This window comes from Ixodes scapularis, unplaced genomic scaffold (assembly GCF_016920785.2).
Source record: "Ixodes scapularis isolate PalLabHiFi unplaced genomic scaffold, ASM1692078v2 PGA_scaffold5__190_contigs__length_132052651, whole genome shotgun sequence".
Lineage (NCBI taxonomy): Eukaryota > Metazoa > Arthropoda > Arachnida > Ixodida > Ixodidae > Ixodes > Ixodes scapularis.
This window is the reverse complement of record NW_024609880.1, coordinates 97,738,007-97,757,255: the sequence shown is the minus strand read 5'-3', so window position 1 is coordinate 97,757,255 and position 19,249 is coordinate 97,738,007. Positions and strand designations below refer to the sequence as shown.

At 48.4% G+C, this 19,249-nt stretch overlaps 1 protein-coding gene across 1 annotated transcript in view; it reads right to left on the bottom strand.

The window, feature by feature from the left end:
- Nucleotides 1-19,249, bottom strand: part of LOC8041936 (pericentrin) — a 221,380-nt gene that overhangs the window by 93,424 nt on the left and 108,707 nt on the right. Inside the window, exons 3-11 of the mRNA XM_042293960.1 lie at nucleotides 17,194-17,283; nucleotides 16,449-16,547; nucleotides 15,752-15,820; nucleotides 14,389-14,634; nucleotides 10,835-10,978; nucleotides 7,520-9,310; nucleotides 5,183-5,434; nucleotides 4,475-4,690; nucleotides 2,430-2,714 (exon numbers count right to left, since the gene is read on the bottom strand). Coding sequence (XP_042149894.1) covers nucleotides 2,430-2,714; nucleotides 4,475-4,690; nucleotides 5,183-5,434; nucleotides 7,520-9,310; nucleotides 10,835-10,978; nucleotides 14,389-14,634; nucleotides 15,752-15,820; nucleotides 16,449-16,547; nucleotides 17,194-17,283 — 3,192 coding nt within the window. The remainder of the gene's footprint in view (nucleotides 1-2,429; nucleotides 2,715-4,474; nucleotides 4,691-5,182; nucleotides 5,435-7,519; nucleotides 9,311-10,834; nucleotides 10,979-14,388; nucleotides 14,635-15,751; nucleotides 15,821-16,448; nucleotides 16,548-17,193; nucleotides 17,284-19,249) is intronic.

The following is a 19,249-nucleotide window of genomic DNA, read 5'->3' as shown; positions in this document are numbered from 1 at the left end:
CGTGCTCTGCAAGCTGGCTTTCCTCCAATGCGGCCGCTCGCGTTGGGGGAGAGCCAGCTTGCAGAGCAAAACGGTGCTCTTGGCAGTTCGATATATCGGTAGCGGCTGCTTTTTGTTCGATGTAACTGTAGTTTTTGCTATATATTATCACTGTAACATTACTGTGCACAAACATTGTTTGATATAAGGAATAATTGGATGTAAACGGGTTCGATATAGTCGGGTTTGACTGTATTTTAGAAAGGTCGAATAATTCAATATTGTCGAATACTTAAATTCGATTCGAAGTGAATGCCGAATAGAACAGAATTCGATTGGCTATTTGTATTAACCGAATATTCGCCCATCCCTAAAATAAAGGAAATTTCACACACGTTATTCTTGTTGTTACTTGCAATCAGCGGTTCCCAGGGAACAAAGTGACCTATTTTACAATGCTCTTTCATACTTGTGGCGAAGCCCCCTCGAGTGCACAAGAATGCAGTTTCTTTTATATATGTACTGCATGCAGAATATAGACAAAAGCAGCTATGTCGAAACTAACACAAGATTTAGAAAGATGAGATCAAGCCCTATAGACCATGAAATTTTCATTAAGCTATTCCAAATATTAAAAAAAAAGATTTTTTTCCTGGAGCATGTCCTTTACACTCTTCGCCATCCATCCGAAAACATGATCCTTCTAGCTTACGCAGTTCTAGAGTTCACCCCTTACAGTAGAGAAGTGCACCTTACAACAGGCACTGCGGCAGAGTAGAAGGGTTAGAGAGGGTCAGATTCAAACAACAAGTCAATAACTACCGAGAAGACTATCGTAAAATCAGGCTTGTTTACCTTCTCCATAAAAAGGAACAAGTGTGGCAGCCAGAGCAGAGCAGCAATTATACGATAAGAGCCACTGTCCCGTTCTGTGCGAGAGTAGCATCACTGGCAGCGTGTCAACATCCGAGCGTCCCCACAAATGTGCTCCAAAAATAAACAGTGTCTTAGCTCGGCTATGCCAGGATACACGTAGCGTAAGCTTAGGTTCAGATGGTTATTCTTAGCTTTCCTGGTTGTCTAGGATTAGCTTGATTATCATGCATACTGCTGCTTCAATGACACACACACGGTATACGCATTATGTGACTACTTCGGGATCCGATGACTATGAGTTAAGCTCCCCCGCCCTTCTTATTGCGGAGGAGGCGTCGTGTAACCGAGCTTTCGGTTGCACGTCAAAAGATCCCCAGGTGGTCCAAATTAATCCTTAGTCCTCCGCTGCGGGGTGCAAGATGCCCGTCGTTAGTTTGGCCAGCTGTGCGCAGTGTTGTTATGTATCAAGCAACCAAGCTGCCGCCCAGAGCAACTGGACAGCGCGAGCCATGATCTCGAGCGGGTGCATGCGCGCGGCGCGTGCATCGGGGACTGACCTAGGTGCCATACCAGTCCTGCCCGGTCCGTCACTGCTCCTCGCGGATGCGCAGCACGGCTCTCCAAGAGCCACGCCAAACTGCTCCACCTCGGCCAGTGTAGCTTACGCTACAAAATTTGCCCTTTTTTCTCCCCCTATCCTCACAAAGGAAGCGGTAGCGCAGAATCCATTGCGTGTTGCTTCGTGGTGACATTGCACAGAGGAACTTGGTACACATATTGTGACTGTAGTCACGACAAGATGTGAACGGTGGGGAGGCCCTTTGGCTGTTCAGTCTCCAGCACGAGCTTCCAATCTTAGGTAACGCCTCGCGAGCCTCGAGTCCGCATGAGCAGGCGGATGCACGGCAAAAGGTAACGAGCGTCTGCCGGAGGTTGGGCACCTCGAAAGAAACGCCCCGCCGTTTTCGACTCGTCGGCGACACAGACGGCGCGAGTGTTTTCGTGCATAGCGTCTCTGAAAGAAAGCCCTGCCAACGCTAGCGCTCAAGTGGGAGTAGAACTTGAAGTTTGAGTTTCGTGCGATCGCGCGCCTCAGATTTGACCCTGATATTTTGCATCCTCCCATTTTATCCAAAGCAAACACCCACATTCTTTCCCTTTCGCCTCCTACAAACTCTCCTACCACACGTGCGAGCACACTCGCTTGGCACCTCCCGGATGAAAAGGCCGTAGTGCTGGATTTTTACGTCACCTACCGGGAATTAGCACGGAACACAGACTGGACGCGAGCGTAGCGTCGCCATTCGGCTTGGACTCATGCTCAACCAGTGAGGGCACAGGCACTGGCCGAACACCGACGAAGCGCTCGTGTGACAGTTCTGCTAGAAGCGTGCCTTACAGGAGTGGCTAAAAGTCAGCCGCATTACACAATCGGTATTAGAAAAAGGGCTGCGTTTCTGCAGCGCGGTGCTGCAGGCTACCGCATTTTACCATTTCTTCTGCAAAGGCCACGTTCCGCTTAGTGAATCCGAAAGAAACGCTATCTCATTTAGAACTTGAAAGCTAAAACTCACGCTGATGCTGGTGTAGAACTGCTTGTTGAGTCGGTCCCTTAGCAAAGCCAACAGCCCCTCCACTGTATGGTCACTCTCCAGGAGGCTCCCAAATGCCGGCGGCTCTTCAACAGCTTCCACGGTCCCCGTCATAGACCTCTCCTGGGTATCCAGGAATGCCTGGTACTGGTCCCTGAGGGCCAACTTTTGGTCGTGCTCCAATTTAGCTTCCAGCGCTTCCCGGTCCACCTGGTTACAGGTCGAAAGCAGGTCCACCAGACGGTTCTTTTCGCTTGTCATCCTTTCCTGCACGAGATGAGTGAGGAGAGGTTCGTCAATGACCAGCACTACAATGAAACCCGTTAGCTCGTAGAAAATGATGAAGTTTGCTGGTCCAAGTCGTAGACATGGGAGGATCCGTCGGCAGTTCCAAGACAGCGATCATAGAGGGGGGTGCCTTGTTGCGGTTCCCAGTTTTGATAAGACCACAGCATTCTCAAGTGCCTAATGCGACGAAAACTTGGATTTTAACGCTGTTCATCCTATGGATGCTCCCACTGCAAGAGGCTCGTAAGTACACACGGGGCTGTGGTTTACTAGCTTCGAATGTTTTGAACTGCTTTCAGAACAAAACTACATGATCAAAGGGAGACCAGCAGGCGACTGCGATAGTGCATCGCAGCTCAGAGGACATGAAGTGAAAACCCGTTCAATCTCCGTCCCCACCTATTTTGATCCAGATGGGCACTCTACCAATGTGTGCTTGTGTAAGCACTACTTTGTAATGCACCTTAAAGATCCTAAGTTAGCAGCCATACTGCACTGCCTGAATTTCTCATCTACAGAGAAACCCGTTTAGAACAAACCCACGTACAGCAAATTATTGTCAAAATCGAACTCACAAAAAAATTTGAATAAAAATGCATGTAAAACATGCTTTTTATAATGAACAACATATTGGTTAGTATATCAAACTTCCCCCCCCCCCCCCCCCCCCCCCCCAAGAAGGCTTCCAAAAACGTGCAAACAATCGTCTTCTAGCCTGTCCCTTCCCCCAAAAAAGAAGTAGGAAAGAAAGAAAATTCCAAAAGCTCAAGTTGCAAACGAAATTGAGCGAAAAAGAAGCGATTCAGAAGGAGAGAAAGCTAAAAAATACACTCTGCATGCACGCACACGAAAAAAAAAAAGCTTTTCATCCCAAAGCGTTTGCCAACGAAGAGAAGCGATTCAGAAGAAAAGATAAGCTAAAAGAACTAACCCTGCAGGCATGCAAAAAAAAACAATAGAAAAACAACAACACCAGCAACACTTTTTACCGCGTTGTTACAAGGCGGAAGTGAAGAGATGAGAAAGAAAGAGAAGCTCTCGCTCCACAACAAATGCATTGTAGAAGTTCGTTATAAATGGTTTTTGCTATATCGAACTAATCGTAGCGTTTCCTGCTGTTCGTTATAAATGGGTTTGACTGTATAATGTAAACCGGTGTCACCATATCTCAAAAGTGGACCAATGTTTTCTCTGCCCAAACACTCAATGTCTCATTTTCTTTTTTCTGAGGAAACAAACTCACCAGAAATTTCTACGACACTGCTTTGCTGCTGGGGAACTTCGGTTGATGAGAGTGGGGTACCTACAGTGTTAATGCACTAAATTATCCAAGCACCAAGGAAAAATGTACATACACATGCTGCATGTGCTTGCCTGATCAATATAAGAGATTTGAAATAATCAAAGGTGCTGAAAAATGCATGTAAAAAGTGCCATTTGTTTTAGGTTTTTGCTTCAGAAGAGTTACTGCTGCCATGGAGCACATGGAGCGCACGCAACTTCCGTACTCTCTTTGCATGCCCCTTGGTGCTCGGGCAACTTAGCAAAAGCAGAAGGCTGAGCGTTCGTATCACGTACGGGACACCAATGTGTGGACGACAGAGAAGAATGCAACCACACAACGCAAAGATCAAGTTAAGACCGGCGCATTCCTTTCCGCGTGCTTTGGCCGATGTTCGGTGTGCACTCTCCACTTAGGAGGGTCGGCGCTGCCACGGTCCATTCCTGCCGACACGAACCTGGGTCCTGGCCATGGCCTGCTCGGTCTCCACGTGGTGTATCTTGAGGGTGAGGGCCACCAGCCCCTGGAGCTGAACTTGGAGCTCAGGGTCCAGCCGAGGAAGCAGCTGCTCGTAGTCGCGCTGCTGCCTCAGCCTCAGCTCCTCCAGCACCTCTTCCTCCTTTCCCAGGGCCGGGACCTCCGGAGCATGCAGTCTGCTCCTCAGCTGCTCCAGCTGCCAATAAGGAAACGAGACAAAGGGTGTTAGAACTAAAGTGGAGAGCAGAGGCGAGTTGGTTTAGGATAGACACTCCATCCCAGGAGCAGGGGGAAGAAAAAGGGAATATAAAGATGTTTGAGGGAACTTGACAAAAGCAAAAGGATGGTGCTTTGTCTCTTACAAGTGCTTCATCATTTCGTGCATCTCGAGCTAGGGGGCGAGCGATTAGTGATTTGAGTCGAATAGGGCTGCGTTGTTCGTGGCTAAGGTTCAGAGTGTTTGGGGTTTATTTTTCTTCGAATCAAGGAGTATTTTATACGGGGCTTACGTTTCCCCACACATTCAATGCTTTCCAACGTCTATTTTCGGTATCGGAGGAAAAGAAATAGCAGTTTTTCGGAGCTTATGTGGAAGAAAACAGAACACGGGCATAAAAATTACCTTCCAAAAGGCAGTCATATCCTAATAGAATTGAGTGGCAATGAGACCACAACTCGCTTTCCTCACCTGCTCCTTGTGCTGTCGTTTGAGTGCTGCAATGTCGCCTTGATGGCTCTCCTTCAATTTGAGTGCTTCCAGAGCGGCGTTCCTGGAAGCAGACCGCTGGAAGGCCACCAGCTCCTGGTGGCAGGAGGCCCTCACAGAGGACAGCACGTCTGCCAGGCGCAGGCAGTGCTCTCGGTGCAACTGCACCCGCAAATCACACAGCTCCAACTGCTGCAGTGACCGCAGCTCCAACTCTTGACTCCTTAGCTGCATCTGGTCGGGAAATGATTCGGGTATCAGCACGATCCTGCTAAGGACGAGAGTCTAGTTTGGACATTTGCATCCTGGACACAATTGATTGCATCATGATCGCTTACTACAGGTCACCGTGGAGGGCCGCACAATGCGTCGTGGTAGAATGCAACTCCATGCAATGCCAACCAGTCAGTGCAAATGACTGAACTTGCCTTAAAGGAATACTACAACGAAATTTCGGCGCTCATTTTTTGGTCTATATGTGCTCAAAGGAGCAGTATCACATCGAACATACCAATATCTTGTTAAAAAAAGTCTCGAAAAAGAATTTTAAAACGAATTAAACGATTAGCAAAGAGCACCTGGTCGATGTCGCTAACGCCTCGCTTGTAATGCCTGTCTAGGAACCTTGACAGCTAGTGACGGTGAGCGTCTCACCTCCGGCCATGACGAGAGAAGAGGGGTAGGAAGAACTCCCCTCTTCCCGAGAATGCCTTTTGTGTGTCGCAGAAGTCGCTATTGTCCCCCTACAAGATTATAGAAGATTAACACGTTACTCAAAATTCGTACAAAAGCAGCCGCTTCGGTGGCTGGAACGACTAGGCCATCCTCTCGACGTCAGCCTCGCCGTAGCTTTGCTCGTCCCGAGACAACCTACGTCACGATTGCGTTGGATGTCACGTGGTCTCCGCTGGGCCTTCTCCGAGTGCTTGCCAAATTGGACCGTTTATAACGAAAAATACAGCCACCAGGCTCAAAATACAAACGTGCGATTGTCATTTACGGATATTGTGGATCATATTCAACCTATTTTTGAACACGACGAGAATATTTCAAATTTTGTTGAAGTATCCCTTTAAAGGGGCACTGACACCCCAAATATTGTATTTTTTAAATTGTCTAAAATGATGCAAGTTCTAGTCATAGACACGCAAAAAAATACCGCAATGCAAAAAAAAAAACAAAAAAAACCTTTATTACGCGCGCACCCTTTTCATTTTTGGCGATTTTCTCTCCGCTCCTTACCTCTTCGCTTCTTTTGATTTGTGACCTCAAATATCATGAAATTTAGAACCCTTGAAAGTGACATTTCTACAACTTTTAATAACGGCAATCATAAAACATGTTTTTCAATGCAACTGCAAACGCACTACGGCCCTTCTTTTTGAAATACCGAGAATCAGAGTCCGGTGCGATGTCGCCTCCCGGCTTTTTATCCTCCCTCGGAAAGCATGGCGGCGCTCGACGCATGTAGCAGAGGATGATCGGTGAGCCGGGGAATCGGACGAAGTGGCCTTTTATAGGTGCCCGACGACCTCTCAGACTTGGAAAAGGAAATCGTCACACGGTCAAAACAACTGGGTTTGGTGTCTGTGCGTCGTAATTTTGGTTGTGACTCCGCCGGGGCAGCCTGTCACGCAAAACCAGCACGACGTGGCCCCTCGTGTCGCTCACAAAAGTTCACCGCACGTTCTCTTCGATCTCACACCGGCCGTTTCAAAGGATTTGAGATCGCTGAAAGGGCCCCAAAAGGCCCCAAAAGAACTTCAAACTTGAAAGTCAAGCGTCGTCTGCTCGCAGCAATAGGCGGCACGGCACGCACGGAGGAAAGCAGTTGTTCCTGGTACGCCGGCGGCAACGGCGGTTAGGAGCGGAGGCGTGAAAGAAACTCGACTCGCAGGACAGTTCAATATTTGATATCACCGCACTGGCGCGAATTGCGCGGGAACTTCGAATTAAAATTGCTTCACAAATACTGAATTCGCAAGGTTCAAAATTTGAGGGTAATGTCCAGGACTCCAGGCATCATTTTCAATCATTTCGGATAATAATAAAAAAAAAAAAAAAAAAAAATTATTTTGACATGTCAGTGTCCCTTTAAGGCTCACAGACAGTTTTGGCTAGCACGACTGATTAGAAGCTTGGACTTGCACTGTAATTTGTATGTTTTCTTTACAGAGGGTGTAGGCCGGTTTAATTTTATTAAAGCTTTTACCTTGGATTGCGGGACATTCGCTATGCTATTAAACTCACAGCTTTCCCACTACTTCGAAAGTTTATAGAGATTAAAGGGCTTGCAAAAAAACAAGGGGCCAAGCTTACCTCTTTGACGTCGAGCTCAACTCGAAGCCGATCAACCAGTTCCACGCTGCACGCTTCTTGCACAGAACCTTCCAAGTTATAACTGTTCGGGTAAGATGCGAAAGAGTCGCCATGTTCACACACCGGTGTTTTCTCGTCGAAAGGGCCTGGCACCCCTTTGCTTTCGAAAGGCCCTTCCCCGTGATCCTCTTTTGAAGCGAAAGAGGAACCTAGCAGACCCTCCTTCAACCTTTTGAGTTCTGCCTCTAGGCACTCTGCTTGAGCCGACGACTTCATGAGAGCCAGGTTAGTCTCCCTGCACTTCTCCAGCGACTTCCTGAGCTTCTCTCCGCTGCTCAGCAGACGGTTGGTGAGGTCCTTGACGGTCTTCTGCAAGACCTTGTCCCTCGACACGAGGCACTGCACGTGGCTCTTGAGCGCCGATGAGAAGTCCTGCTCCCTTTCAAGCTTGCCACTCAAGAGTGCCACCTGGCATTTGAGGCTCTGGTTCTCGAGCAAGGTTCGCCGCTCGTCGCTCATTGCGTCGCCACCACCAAGAAGCTCCTCCGTTCGTGCCACAAGCACTTCGAGGCCACTGTGCTCCACGTCTAGCTCATGCCTCAGCTTCTCGATGAGATCCTCTGCACCCTTCAGCCGCTCCTCCACAATTGCCAGGTCGTTCTCTGCCCTCTCCTTCTCCGCCGAGATGCGGACGTTCTCGACGACAAGCGCGTCGTACGCTCCCTTCTCTTCTCCCAGCCTCCGCAGCTCGTTGAGAGCATGCTCGAGTTCGGCTGCCATCAGCTTTGCATCTGACTGCATTGACAACTTCTCGTCTACCGCTTTGCTAACTGACTTCTCATCTACCACTTTGCCGATGGCAGCCTCTGCTGCGTCTACGAGCGGAGACGGTGCAAGCGGCAGCTCTTGAACTGCATCCGTCTGAACCGCAGAGTTGTGACGGACCCTGTCAGTGGGCAGCAGGGGAGGAACGGGCGAAATGGTGGGTGACCGATCGCTGCCGGACAAGAGGCGCGTCCGCTGTTGCAGCGCCTTCTTCTCCTGCTCCAGCCGAATGCACTCCGTCTGCAGCTCGTACACCTCCAGTAGGCTCTCCCCCTCCACCTCTTCCTTGGCACGTTTGTACTCGCTCTCCTTGATGCAGCTGAGGCTGTCCACCAGACTGTGCTCGCGTCGGAGCACCTTGAGTGCCTCCTCCGCTTCCAGCGACCCTTTTCGCAGGGATGCGTTCTCGATCCTCACACTCTCGACCTCATCTGCTGACTTGCGCACCTCTTCTTCCAGCTGGGCGACCTTGAACTGGAGCGCGGCCACCTCATTGAGCAAGCTGGACGGGTCGAGGGCGGCAACGCCAGCGCTCTCGCATGCGGCGCAGTAGTGGAGCCCCCGCACCGCAAACTGCTTGATGTCATTGAAGACTGCGACGATGTCCCGATAGTTGTCGACAGACAGGGATCGGGCAGTGATCCAGTCAGAGAGCTGCCTGCAGATGATCTCCTTGCAGCCAAGGAGCAGGTTTTCGTCGGCGTGTTGCCAGTCTTCCACCTTCTCCGACTTTCGGATCGGGGAGAGGAATGGCGACGGCAGTTCTTGGAGCGTGTCTGGATGGCGGAACGCCGGTTCGGGACTTGAGTGGTTCACGGTTCCACCGCCGAGGTCGAGATAGAGCGGACCGAGCCCCGACGGTGCATCGCCTCTGCAGCTGACGTCCGACGGAAGCTGGGGCGCGTCTCTGGACAGGTCGGTGCGACTGTGGCTATTTCCTTCGAGATGCTCGCTGCCATGAGAGAGCTGGAAGCGGAAAGTTGTTTGTGTCAGCCCAGCTGCTAATATGAAAGACTGACCAACGGCTTTGAATGACTAGAAAAGATCAAGGTACTTTAACTACAAACCATAGAGCGATCCCCCAATTCATAAAGCTCTTTAAATCTCCCAATACACTTTGGAGGCATGACCTCTACGATTAAATTTGGGCATTCGTATACCACTGCTATATATATTATGACGCACCGTGCATTCACGAGGGCACCCATCAAACCACTTTGGCATCATTGTCGTGAAGCGGCTATGCAGTTGCCTCGCCTCAAACACGATCACATGGTCGTGTCGCTGCGGAGGTAATTCGGATCCCGAATCCAGCTCCCGACATGCTGCTTTCTCTCCTAGCCACTGGATGGCGCTGCAGGCGCCCCAGGGCAGGCAAGGAGAAACCTCTTCGCTTATCGATATAAGATGGGGAACCGGGGGGCGAAAGGCCTCTTGGGACTCCAAAGGGCAAAAGAATAGGCAAGTGCGAGCAACTGTTCCCCGTAATTGCAAGGCACGAGGCCTGGGGGCCCTCTTTGTGCTTAGCTTTGGCTTTCCGTGCAAGTGTGAATCTTCGTGTAATGTTGCGTGTGTTTGTAGTTTAGATTGAGTGTTTTGAGCGTTTTGTTTCATAAACCAATAAAAGGGAGCGGAACTCCGCTTTCATGAAAGAACCAGGCTGAACACGAGTTATTAACGAACCATGTGGGAACTGGCATACCGGCGGCGGTACGCGAATTCCTACATATGGTCCGTAAACAACCCAAGTCCAGCCTGGTTCTTTCACGGGAGCGGGGTTCCGCTCCCTAATATTGGTTCATAAAACAAAATGCTCAAAACACTCAATCTAAACTACAAATACACGTGACATTACACAAAGATTCACACTCGCACAGAAAGCCAAAGCTAAGCACAAAGAGGGCCTTCAGGCCTCGTGCCTTGCAATTACCTGAGAGCAGCTGCTCGCACTTGCCTGTTCTCGAGCCCCCTAGAGTTCTAAGAGACTTTTCGACCCCCCGGTTTCCTTGCTTATATTGATGGGTGAGGAGGTTTCTCCTCGGCCTCCCTGTGGCACCTGCAGTGCCATACAGTGGCTAAGAGAGAAAGCGGTAAGTGGGAGCCAGATTCGGGGTTCCAATCGACCACGCGGTGACACGACCATGTGATCGTGTCTGAGGCGACGCAACTGCATAGCTGCCTTTAGACAATGATGCCAAAGTGGTTTGATGGGCGCCCTCGTGAATGCACGGTGTGCCATAATATTTGTGCGTTTCAAGCTCTCCGTGTTTTTTGTGAGTCCTGTCTGTGTGGCAGACCTTCCTTGATCTGACACAAAGAGAACCGAGGAGCTCGCTCATTCCACTTTATGCAGAAAACAAGAGTGTGTGCAGGCAAAAAATACATCATTATTAGAAGTTTGACTAATAATTACGCATGTCCATTGAACTTTCGAGGCAAGCATGCAGGGACACTTGTCGCAAACGTCGGGTTCAGCCCTTCCTCCCTTACGTTGCTCTGCTCTGTGGAGACAGGCACTGTGGTCAGGCGGCCCAGGAGGTCTGCCCGGATGTCCTGCAGGACCGTGATCTGCTGTTCCTGAGCTTCCAACTGTTGCTGAAGCTGTGCCACCTGCTCGTCTCGACACTGAAGTGCCTGTGTGGCGGCCAATTCAAACAAGAATGCTAAAGGTATGTTCCGCTGGGGTCAAGCTTAAATGACGAGGCAAATGCAAATAAGAGTGTTGGGTTTCCCGCATAGCAATTGTGAAACTCCAAAATGGTGCCATCACACAAAGAGCCCCGAGGCTGAAGGCTGTGTAAGAAGATGCTGCTGCACCCCTGGAAAAGAATATCTTGATAATAAATGTTAATACAAATGCTCTATGCTGGCCTTTCAGAGTTCACTGGCACAACAGAATCAGAAGCGCCAAATGTAATAATGCAAGCTCACAAGGAACACACGGCGGCACATTACATTAGACTGGTTTTTAGGGTCATAAAATCTTTAAGAGCTCAGCTCTTAGGCCCCCGTTTCTGGCTCGAGCTAGGGTCACTAAATAAGCTACGCTTTCAGAGTACCGCATTCCTTTTCTTAGGTTGAAACGCAGTCGCTCTATTTAACAATATTCTGGTTCGCTGCGGCATCATTGGACAACGGCAGTCACGTGAGTCGCTATCATCATCGCATTTTTTCAAAGCCACCATTTGGGTCCAGCGATCCTCTGCCTGCTGCTGTTTGCTGCTTACTGCGTGCACACGCTGAAATCCGTCGCTCGGCACGTGCGTTTTTCATGTTACGTCGAGATACGAACAACACGACTAATTCGCTGCCACAACAGCGGCCGCGGCAGCTGGCGCAGGCAACGGCTACAGCTCGGCTTGGCTCAGCTACAGTCACTCCTCCGTCTGCGCGCGGACCCAAGATGGCGGCACCTGACGGGCTTCAGACGCGTAGTTTGGGTATTTCGGTACTCTGAAAGCGTAGCTTTATTTAGTGACTCTAGCTCGAGCGGCATCGCCGTCAGTGTAACCGCACGTTGCATTATGGGACATTTCCCATAATGACGTCACACATGACATTACGAAGGTCACCCGTGAAGGTCAAGACCTACACAAGGCCTTAATGAGTGACGTCACGATAGAGGGGGAGGAGGAGGGGAGAAGGATGCAGGAGAGGGAGAGGAAGGAGGAGGGGGAGAAGGAGTGGAGGAGGAGAGGCATACCCTCCCTCCCTCCTCCTCCAGAGCTGCACCCTAGTTCGGCATTACAGAGAATTGTAAACGTCTTTCATATTTTCTTTGCATTGGTAACTGACAATTTTAGAGTGCAGCTCTTAGACACCCGTTTCCGGCTTGAGCGGCGTCGCCGTTGGCGTAACCGCGCGGTGCATTATGGGACGCGTGACGTCACTGGTGACGTCATTAGTTGACATCATCGGCATCGTCATTGTCACTGATGACGTCATCGGCATCCTCATCGTCATCGTCACTGATGACGTCATCGGCATCAGCATTGTCATCGTCACTGATGACGTCATCGGCATCTGCATCGTCACAGATGACGTCACTAGTGATAATGACGTCATCAGTGACGTCACTGATGACGTCAGCGTCACGTGACCTCATAGGGGTCACGTGGCCCCCTTGAGGTCACGTGGCCCTCGTGAGGCGATGGCGACGCCGCTCAGAGGGAGGAGTAGCAGACAGGATGAGGAGGTGAGGAGGAGGGAGGAAGGATATACCTTCCCCTCAGTACCCTTCCCCTCCTCCTCCTCAAGAGCTGCGCTCTAATTTGGCGTTATAGGGAGTTGTAAACGGCTTTCATTTTTTTTTTCCTCATATTAAAATAGAGTAAAAGGTGGCAGATGATATTGTTTGTTTCTCAACGTGCATTGCTTCAAAACTTCACTGGGAACATTAAGATTAAGAGAAGTAAGGGTATACGATAACATCTGCAGCTTTCTAAAGGTCTATTCACACGATGCATCTTGTTGGCGAATCTTGTGTCGCGAAACTAGGTTTCGGGAAACAGATTCCCCGTCTGAACACGACCAAAAAAGTGGCACATGTTCCTTGCTTCTGGAGCAATTTTTCGCTGAAACCTCACCGAGGCCCGTCAATCACCCGAAGGAGAAACGCGAACACTGCCAATGGCCGCTCAACTTCGCCATGACGTCTCATCTTCGAGGAAGAGCGAGCTTTTGGAGAAGTCTGATTTTTGGCCGATTCCGTATCCGAGCCAAAGCGGAAAGAAAACAAACAAACATGGCGAGCGACAAGCACAGAGGCGGTGCGTATGGGCAATGAGCATTGGTCCTACTCGGTTGCACTTGTGTGAACGGCGGGTTTGGGGCGCGGTGCAGATTCATCAACAGTCGCGACGAGTGCAAGCGCTGCGTATAAACATGATGGCTGGGAATAACTTTCTTTATTAGCGGTGCAAAAATGTCCGAAATGCTTCGAGATCATCCGCCTGTTCTTTGACATTCGCGTTCTTTCCCGGGTTTGGCAGGACTAGTAAACCCAGTGAGCCGTATCTGACGAAGTTCATTGAGTGGTATTAATAAAACAGACTGTCTCTTCACACTGTGCATACTTCATATCATTTTGATACAAAATGCTTGGTATTCCCGGTGCAGATGACAAGGTTTGGCGAAATTCTCGTGAGTCAATACGTCACAGGTTTCGCGCGTCAAACTCCACGTCTGAACAGGCCAATTTCGCGAAATCTTGGTTTCGCTAAACTGTGGCGCGTTGAAAAGATGCATTGTGTGAATAAGCCTTAAGCTGAACTGATCCAACAGTATGAATGCAAAAGAACTACAGCACAGATTCCGCTTTTGTCCCCCGGCAGTCATTACGAAATGCATCGCTGCTATTGACATGTATTCAATTGGCGACTGAAGCCTTTTTAACAGATCAGCGCCCAAAGCATGGAAAGGGCCTAGCCAGGAGAGCATTCACATGCATGCGTGGGTGTAGAATCAAGTCATCTTTACAATCTTATCTCCAAATTTATGTTTCTTGCAAGAGTGCACACACTCTGGCATCTCGCGAGGCAAGCAGATAGCTCTGGTCACAGAACTTCGTTTTACTTCAAGTCAGAGCGCAGCCAACGCTACGAGCTATCGGGGCCAATTGAGAAGCATCAAAAGTGCAATGTTGTCCATCTTTCTGTATGTGAGCTATCAGCAGCTAAACCAATCGAGCACACTGAACACTCATTCAGCCTGTGCTTCTGTACTTGTACGTCATCTAGACTTTGACTGCGTTTCAACTTGGGCGTGACACGAAGTATACTGCTTCGGTGCCACTTTACCGCTCAAAGTTAATTTGTACGCTCACTTAGACATGCACTCGTGCAATACCTCCTAAGAGACAAGACCTGCGCATCATGACGCCGTCAGTGGATCCCTGACCCGCGTGCAACCGTCGTGCATGTTGTGAGATGCTGCAAGACACGCAGGCGGTGACACCGACACAAGGTAGACGGTGCTGTGTGGATCTCCTGGCCCTTAAGGCAACAAATGACATAGACGTGCAATCTAGACGCACTACAGCCCACCTGCTGCAATGACGCCACCTGCTCGTCCGTGGCCGTGCCCCCCGTGGCCGTCTGCTGCCCCGCGAGTAGCTGCATACACGTGGTGAGCTCCAGCTTGAGGGACGAGATCTCAGTGGCCAGCTGTTGCTCCTGCACCGACGCCTCCCTCTGCACCTGCTCCCGGCTGCGCAGTGCCTCCTCCAGGCGCCCCGACAGCAGGCGGATCAGGTCCTCCCGCCGGGCCAGCTCCCGCTGCATCTCGCCGATCTGTGTGATGGATGCAACGTCTGCAGTTGGGCGAGTCGGTGTACGTATGTTGCCTGCAGCGCGTCTCCGACTGGTGCCTGCCGCCATCCTGACCACGGCAAATCGGCAGAGGCATACACGGCAGATGCCTATTCTGCCGTGGTTCGCTCTCGGTTGGACGGATGGCGGAAGCTTATTTAGCGGCGAGTTATAAAGCTGCGACACCTTCTTTCGCTCGCTCTTTTGCCAGAACTCCAACGTCCAACTGCCAGGATCACGACGTCTAACAGCGAGCTGTGTTGGCTCCTGCGACGTCATTTGCTGCCGTTACGAGTATACCTTTGACGCGTGGGCGGGATAGGACGGTTCACACGCCAGTTGCAGACGGGCTCCAAACACCGTCGTGCATGCTCCGAGGAAAATAAAACGGCAGAAAAACGACAAGTAGAAGGGACTAATAGACACTGCGCTGTATCCGTGCATCTCTTCTACTTGTTCCCACGTCTCTTTTGCGCCACTTTATTTTTCTTGCAGGTGGAAGCTAAACGAGTTACCACTGGAACGGGGCTCCTCAGAGGGTGCCCACGGGTTTCGGGAGCACCCAAATTCAGACTATTGTCCCCTCACGTAACTGAAGTTTTCTCTTTGTATTTTTTTTTTTATAAGCGTAATTTAAGCTTTTTTGTGGCACAAAGAACATACCTCTGACTGGTGTGTTGACCACACATTTATTTTTGTACTCTCGATTTCGGGCTTGCGAGGTTACAATGGTGCGAAGTTGCGGACAACGGTGGTCCTGCCAGCCGCAAATTGAACCGACTGATTATAGAGGCAGTCGTCAGGCCATCTGCCGTCGACACGCTATTCTTGCTTACTGAAATCGTACTTCCTAACGAGGAGTCACCAGATGTTACGACCCAATATTTATCTCGGTTTGATGCTGGAAGCTTCAACTCGTACGTCGAGACATTGTCTGCACTTTGCTGCATTATTAGGGTTATGGTGGAGTGAAGGCTGTGAGAATTGGTCAGAGCTAGAGCGACCGTCCATAGCGTTGGTTTCCCTCCTACTTTGAGGCCAAACAAATAGTAGCAGCTTGTTCAGAGCACGGGAGTAACGGGACGTGTGAGCCTTTTACCTTCCTTTTGTGCTTGCTAAGTGCTTCATTGACGGAGGTATCGCTTGATTTGGCCGATGGCATTCGGTCCTAGACGGAAAAAGAACGGAGTAAGATATGAGAGCAAAGGCACAAAACCCTCGTCTTGTTGTTACGAGAGTAAATTTATAGGTCACTGGGTTGAGTATAAGGGACAATTACAAAAAAAAAAAAAAATCATGTTTAGTGGACTAATTTTTTAGGCATCAATTATGTATGAACACTTTCTCAAAAATATCGAACAGTCATTCGTAACCAGCCTAAGTGGAAAGGCAGAAAATTATATCTTATTAGTGGGTGTTCGCTGAACAACTATGACTCCTGATAATAATGTAGAAATAGCACAAAAAACACAGACTGAGTAGAAGAAACACGCAAACAGGATGAACGCTGTCACAACTGAAGTTTTTACTACTTGAAACAAAAAGGACAAAAAAGGAAGGACGAAACCAAACAGGCACTATCAGTCAGACATCTGTCGAAACTCTTGCCCTATCACCCCCATAGCCGTCACATCGTTATGCGGCCACCTCTTTCTCGAATGCGCAAAAATTTAATTTCTTTTTCGGAAAGCGCTATTGACGTTTCACTTACGCACTGATCCCTTGGAATGACAATGTGAAAAGCCTCGAGCAGTTTTTGCCTACCAATTATGTGTCCATCACCAAACATGCATCACCTTTTTGGGCAGGTCTGACGAGAAAGAAACCTCCGAGCTGCCATAGCTGTTGTTCAGGCCAGCATCCATCCCATTGCTGATGCTCTCATTCGAAGCAGGCTGGAAGACAGGAACAAAGGTGCAAACGACAACTTATAAAAAGATCAAGCCCCTTTTCCTTCTATGAAAGGTCTCTTTCCATAATCATTGAACTGCCAATTACCTGCACTGAATTTGCACTATTACACCTAGTACAAATAAAGAAAAGAGAAAAGCTTCCTGGTAAGAAAAGAAACAATAAATGTTTGCAAAAATATTTCTATCTTGGAAATATCTTATGAGTCATTTCATAATCTGACTAAAACTTTGATAAAGCATCAAATACATATCAGATGGCCTTAGTTCCATACATTACCATTAATATTAAAACATTGAAATTATTACCCACATTGTATGAAGTATGCTAATAAAACTCCGAAGCTTGCAACCAGGTTAAATAGCCGAATTTGGCAAGTTTTAATGGCTGCGCAATATCCAAAGGAATGGGCAACTATGTAGTCATACTAAAACGTTTCTTGCACAATAGTAATGACCATGACACATTGTGTCACATAAACTTTGGGTGCACCAAGTTTGCCTCGAGTGGTTAACCATTGTGTTGCTTAAACAGGTGCCTCATAAGGTTTTTATGAGCCTGTCTTACGTATTGTTGCTAGGTCACTGATAATTAGGCCCACAACATAAAGAATGAATCGAAAAGCCCTACCTTTTGGCAGTAATTGGGTGAGGCAGAAGATGCAGCACTGGACTGACTAGTGTTGAAGCTCACGCTCTCGCTCGATGCAGGCTGAGACACCTAGAAACACCCACACAAAAAAGACAGGAGAAAATATCAGACACAAGCTTGTACTTCAACTAACAAGATATTTTCTAAAAAATATAACACAAGTATATGGTACTTTAACTACAGTCGAGTCCGGTTATATCACACTCTGGTATTTCAAATTAATGTTTATATCAAACAGCCCAAACACCCCCTTGAAAATCACGTGTAATACTATAAAGCGTTGTCTTTTTTTATCGAACTCCCATGGCGCATCCGTTGCTTTTCCCGCGATCCGATTGCGCCGGTGGCGAGCACATCGCTTGCGTTGCGGGGCTGGCAGACCGCCAAGCCAGCATACACGCGGTAAAAGAACAAAAACAGCAACATTAAACAGTTAAAAAAAAAAAAAAAAAGGTGGGTGCTGGCAAAAGCAAGGTGAAGTGCACGTGCGCCTGCGTAGGGAAGCAGGCAGTAGCTTGCGCCCTTTCCCCGAACACTGCTGATGCTGCGCGACCCCCTAACCCCCCCCCCCCCCCCCCCCCCCAAAAAAAAAAAAAAAAAAGAAAAAAAGAAAAAGTTCTTTGGCAAGTCGAGTACTGACAACAGTTGTGCAACCGCACTTCGAACGCCGTTTACCTTTCCCGTTTGCCGTTATTGCTTTGCCTGTTTGTTTGTTTTTTTTGCCCTTTTTTTTTTTTTTTTGCTTGAATTTAGTGAGCTTCTTTTTTTGTTTTACGCGTCTCACTTTCCCGTTTTTCTTTAATTTTTTATTATTATGTTCGTGTTTTCTCGTTTATGCTGTGTGGAGGTCCCGGCCAGGAGCGCGTGTATGCGCAGCGGTGTTTGCGTTTTCCGCCAACTACGCTCTACTGTACTTGGATGCTCTATTTGGTAAGCTCCCGTTTGTCGCGACCTTCGGTATTAGCAAAGACGCCAGGAAATTTCAACTCAAGCTTAACTTAACATACTTTTTTTTTATATCAACTTATTGATATATAACTATTTTACGATCCCTTTGAATTCGATATATTCGAGTTCAACAACTCAGTACTAAAAAAAAAAAAAGTATCGATGTAAAAGTTTAGAACATTATTCAAACATTACCATTCAGCCAGCGGGATTCTGATACTGAACCGCAAGACTAAGTTGGTAAATTTTGTCATGTACAAAAGATGCACTGCAAACTATGTTCCCTTTTAAGTAGAATTGTTCTGCAATGCAGAAATTTGGTTTACTAAGTATAAGATAAACAGAGCTTAACAAAAACATCTACAAAAAAAAAAAAAAAGAACCTTTGGAAAGGTTGATGGCTTGCAGCACCCATGGGCCAGTGCACTTTTAATTTGATGTACTAACATTTGATAGGTACCAGATCACAGTCAACAAAATATTGCGTAGCATAGCATAAAAAGCGTAAAATTGTTGAATAAGAGCTGGAAAAACGCTCTGAGGGTGAACTCAACCAAGGGCGCACACTGCCCTTGGTTGAGGTTGTTAAAAATGAGTGGGCATAATCGAGATATGCAGCCAACTACAGCGCACAAGAACCATTCACACTCAAACACGCACACCAGTAAAAATGAATAACTCACTCAGTGCTGACTATCAACTCCGTGTTGATAGTCAGTGCTTACTATCCACTCAGCCAACAGATCGCTCTGATCGTGATTCAGAGTCCACCAGTAGAAGATGCGGGCAATAAATAATAAAAACAAAACAAGCAACTAACGAAGTCCTCATTTCAAGGAACGTCGAGAAATGCGTGTCAAACTTCTTCGGCGTTGCAGCTTTCGCCAGGTTTTTCCGCCAACTCGAATGCCAATCAATTTGATTGGCGCCGGCACTAAACTGAGCGAAAAGCTCAAAGGAACCCACCTTCCCAGTTGTTTTGAATTGGGTGATTTAGCGGATCGAGTTAGCGAAAGTCATGAATTTGACAACGCTTCTAACAGTTTGCTGTATGCATAATTAATTCCAAGGTTCCCATTCACCACAA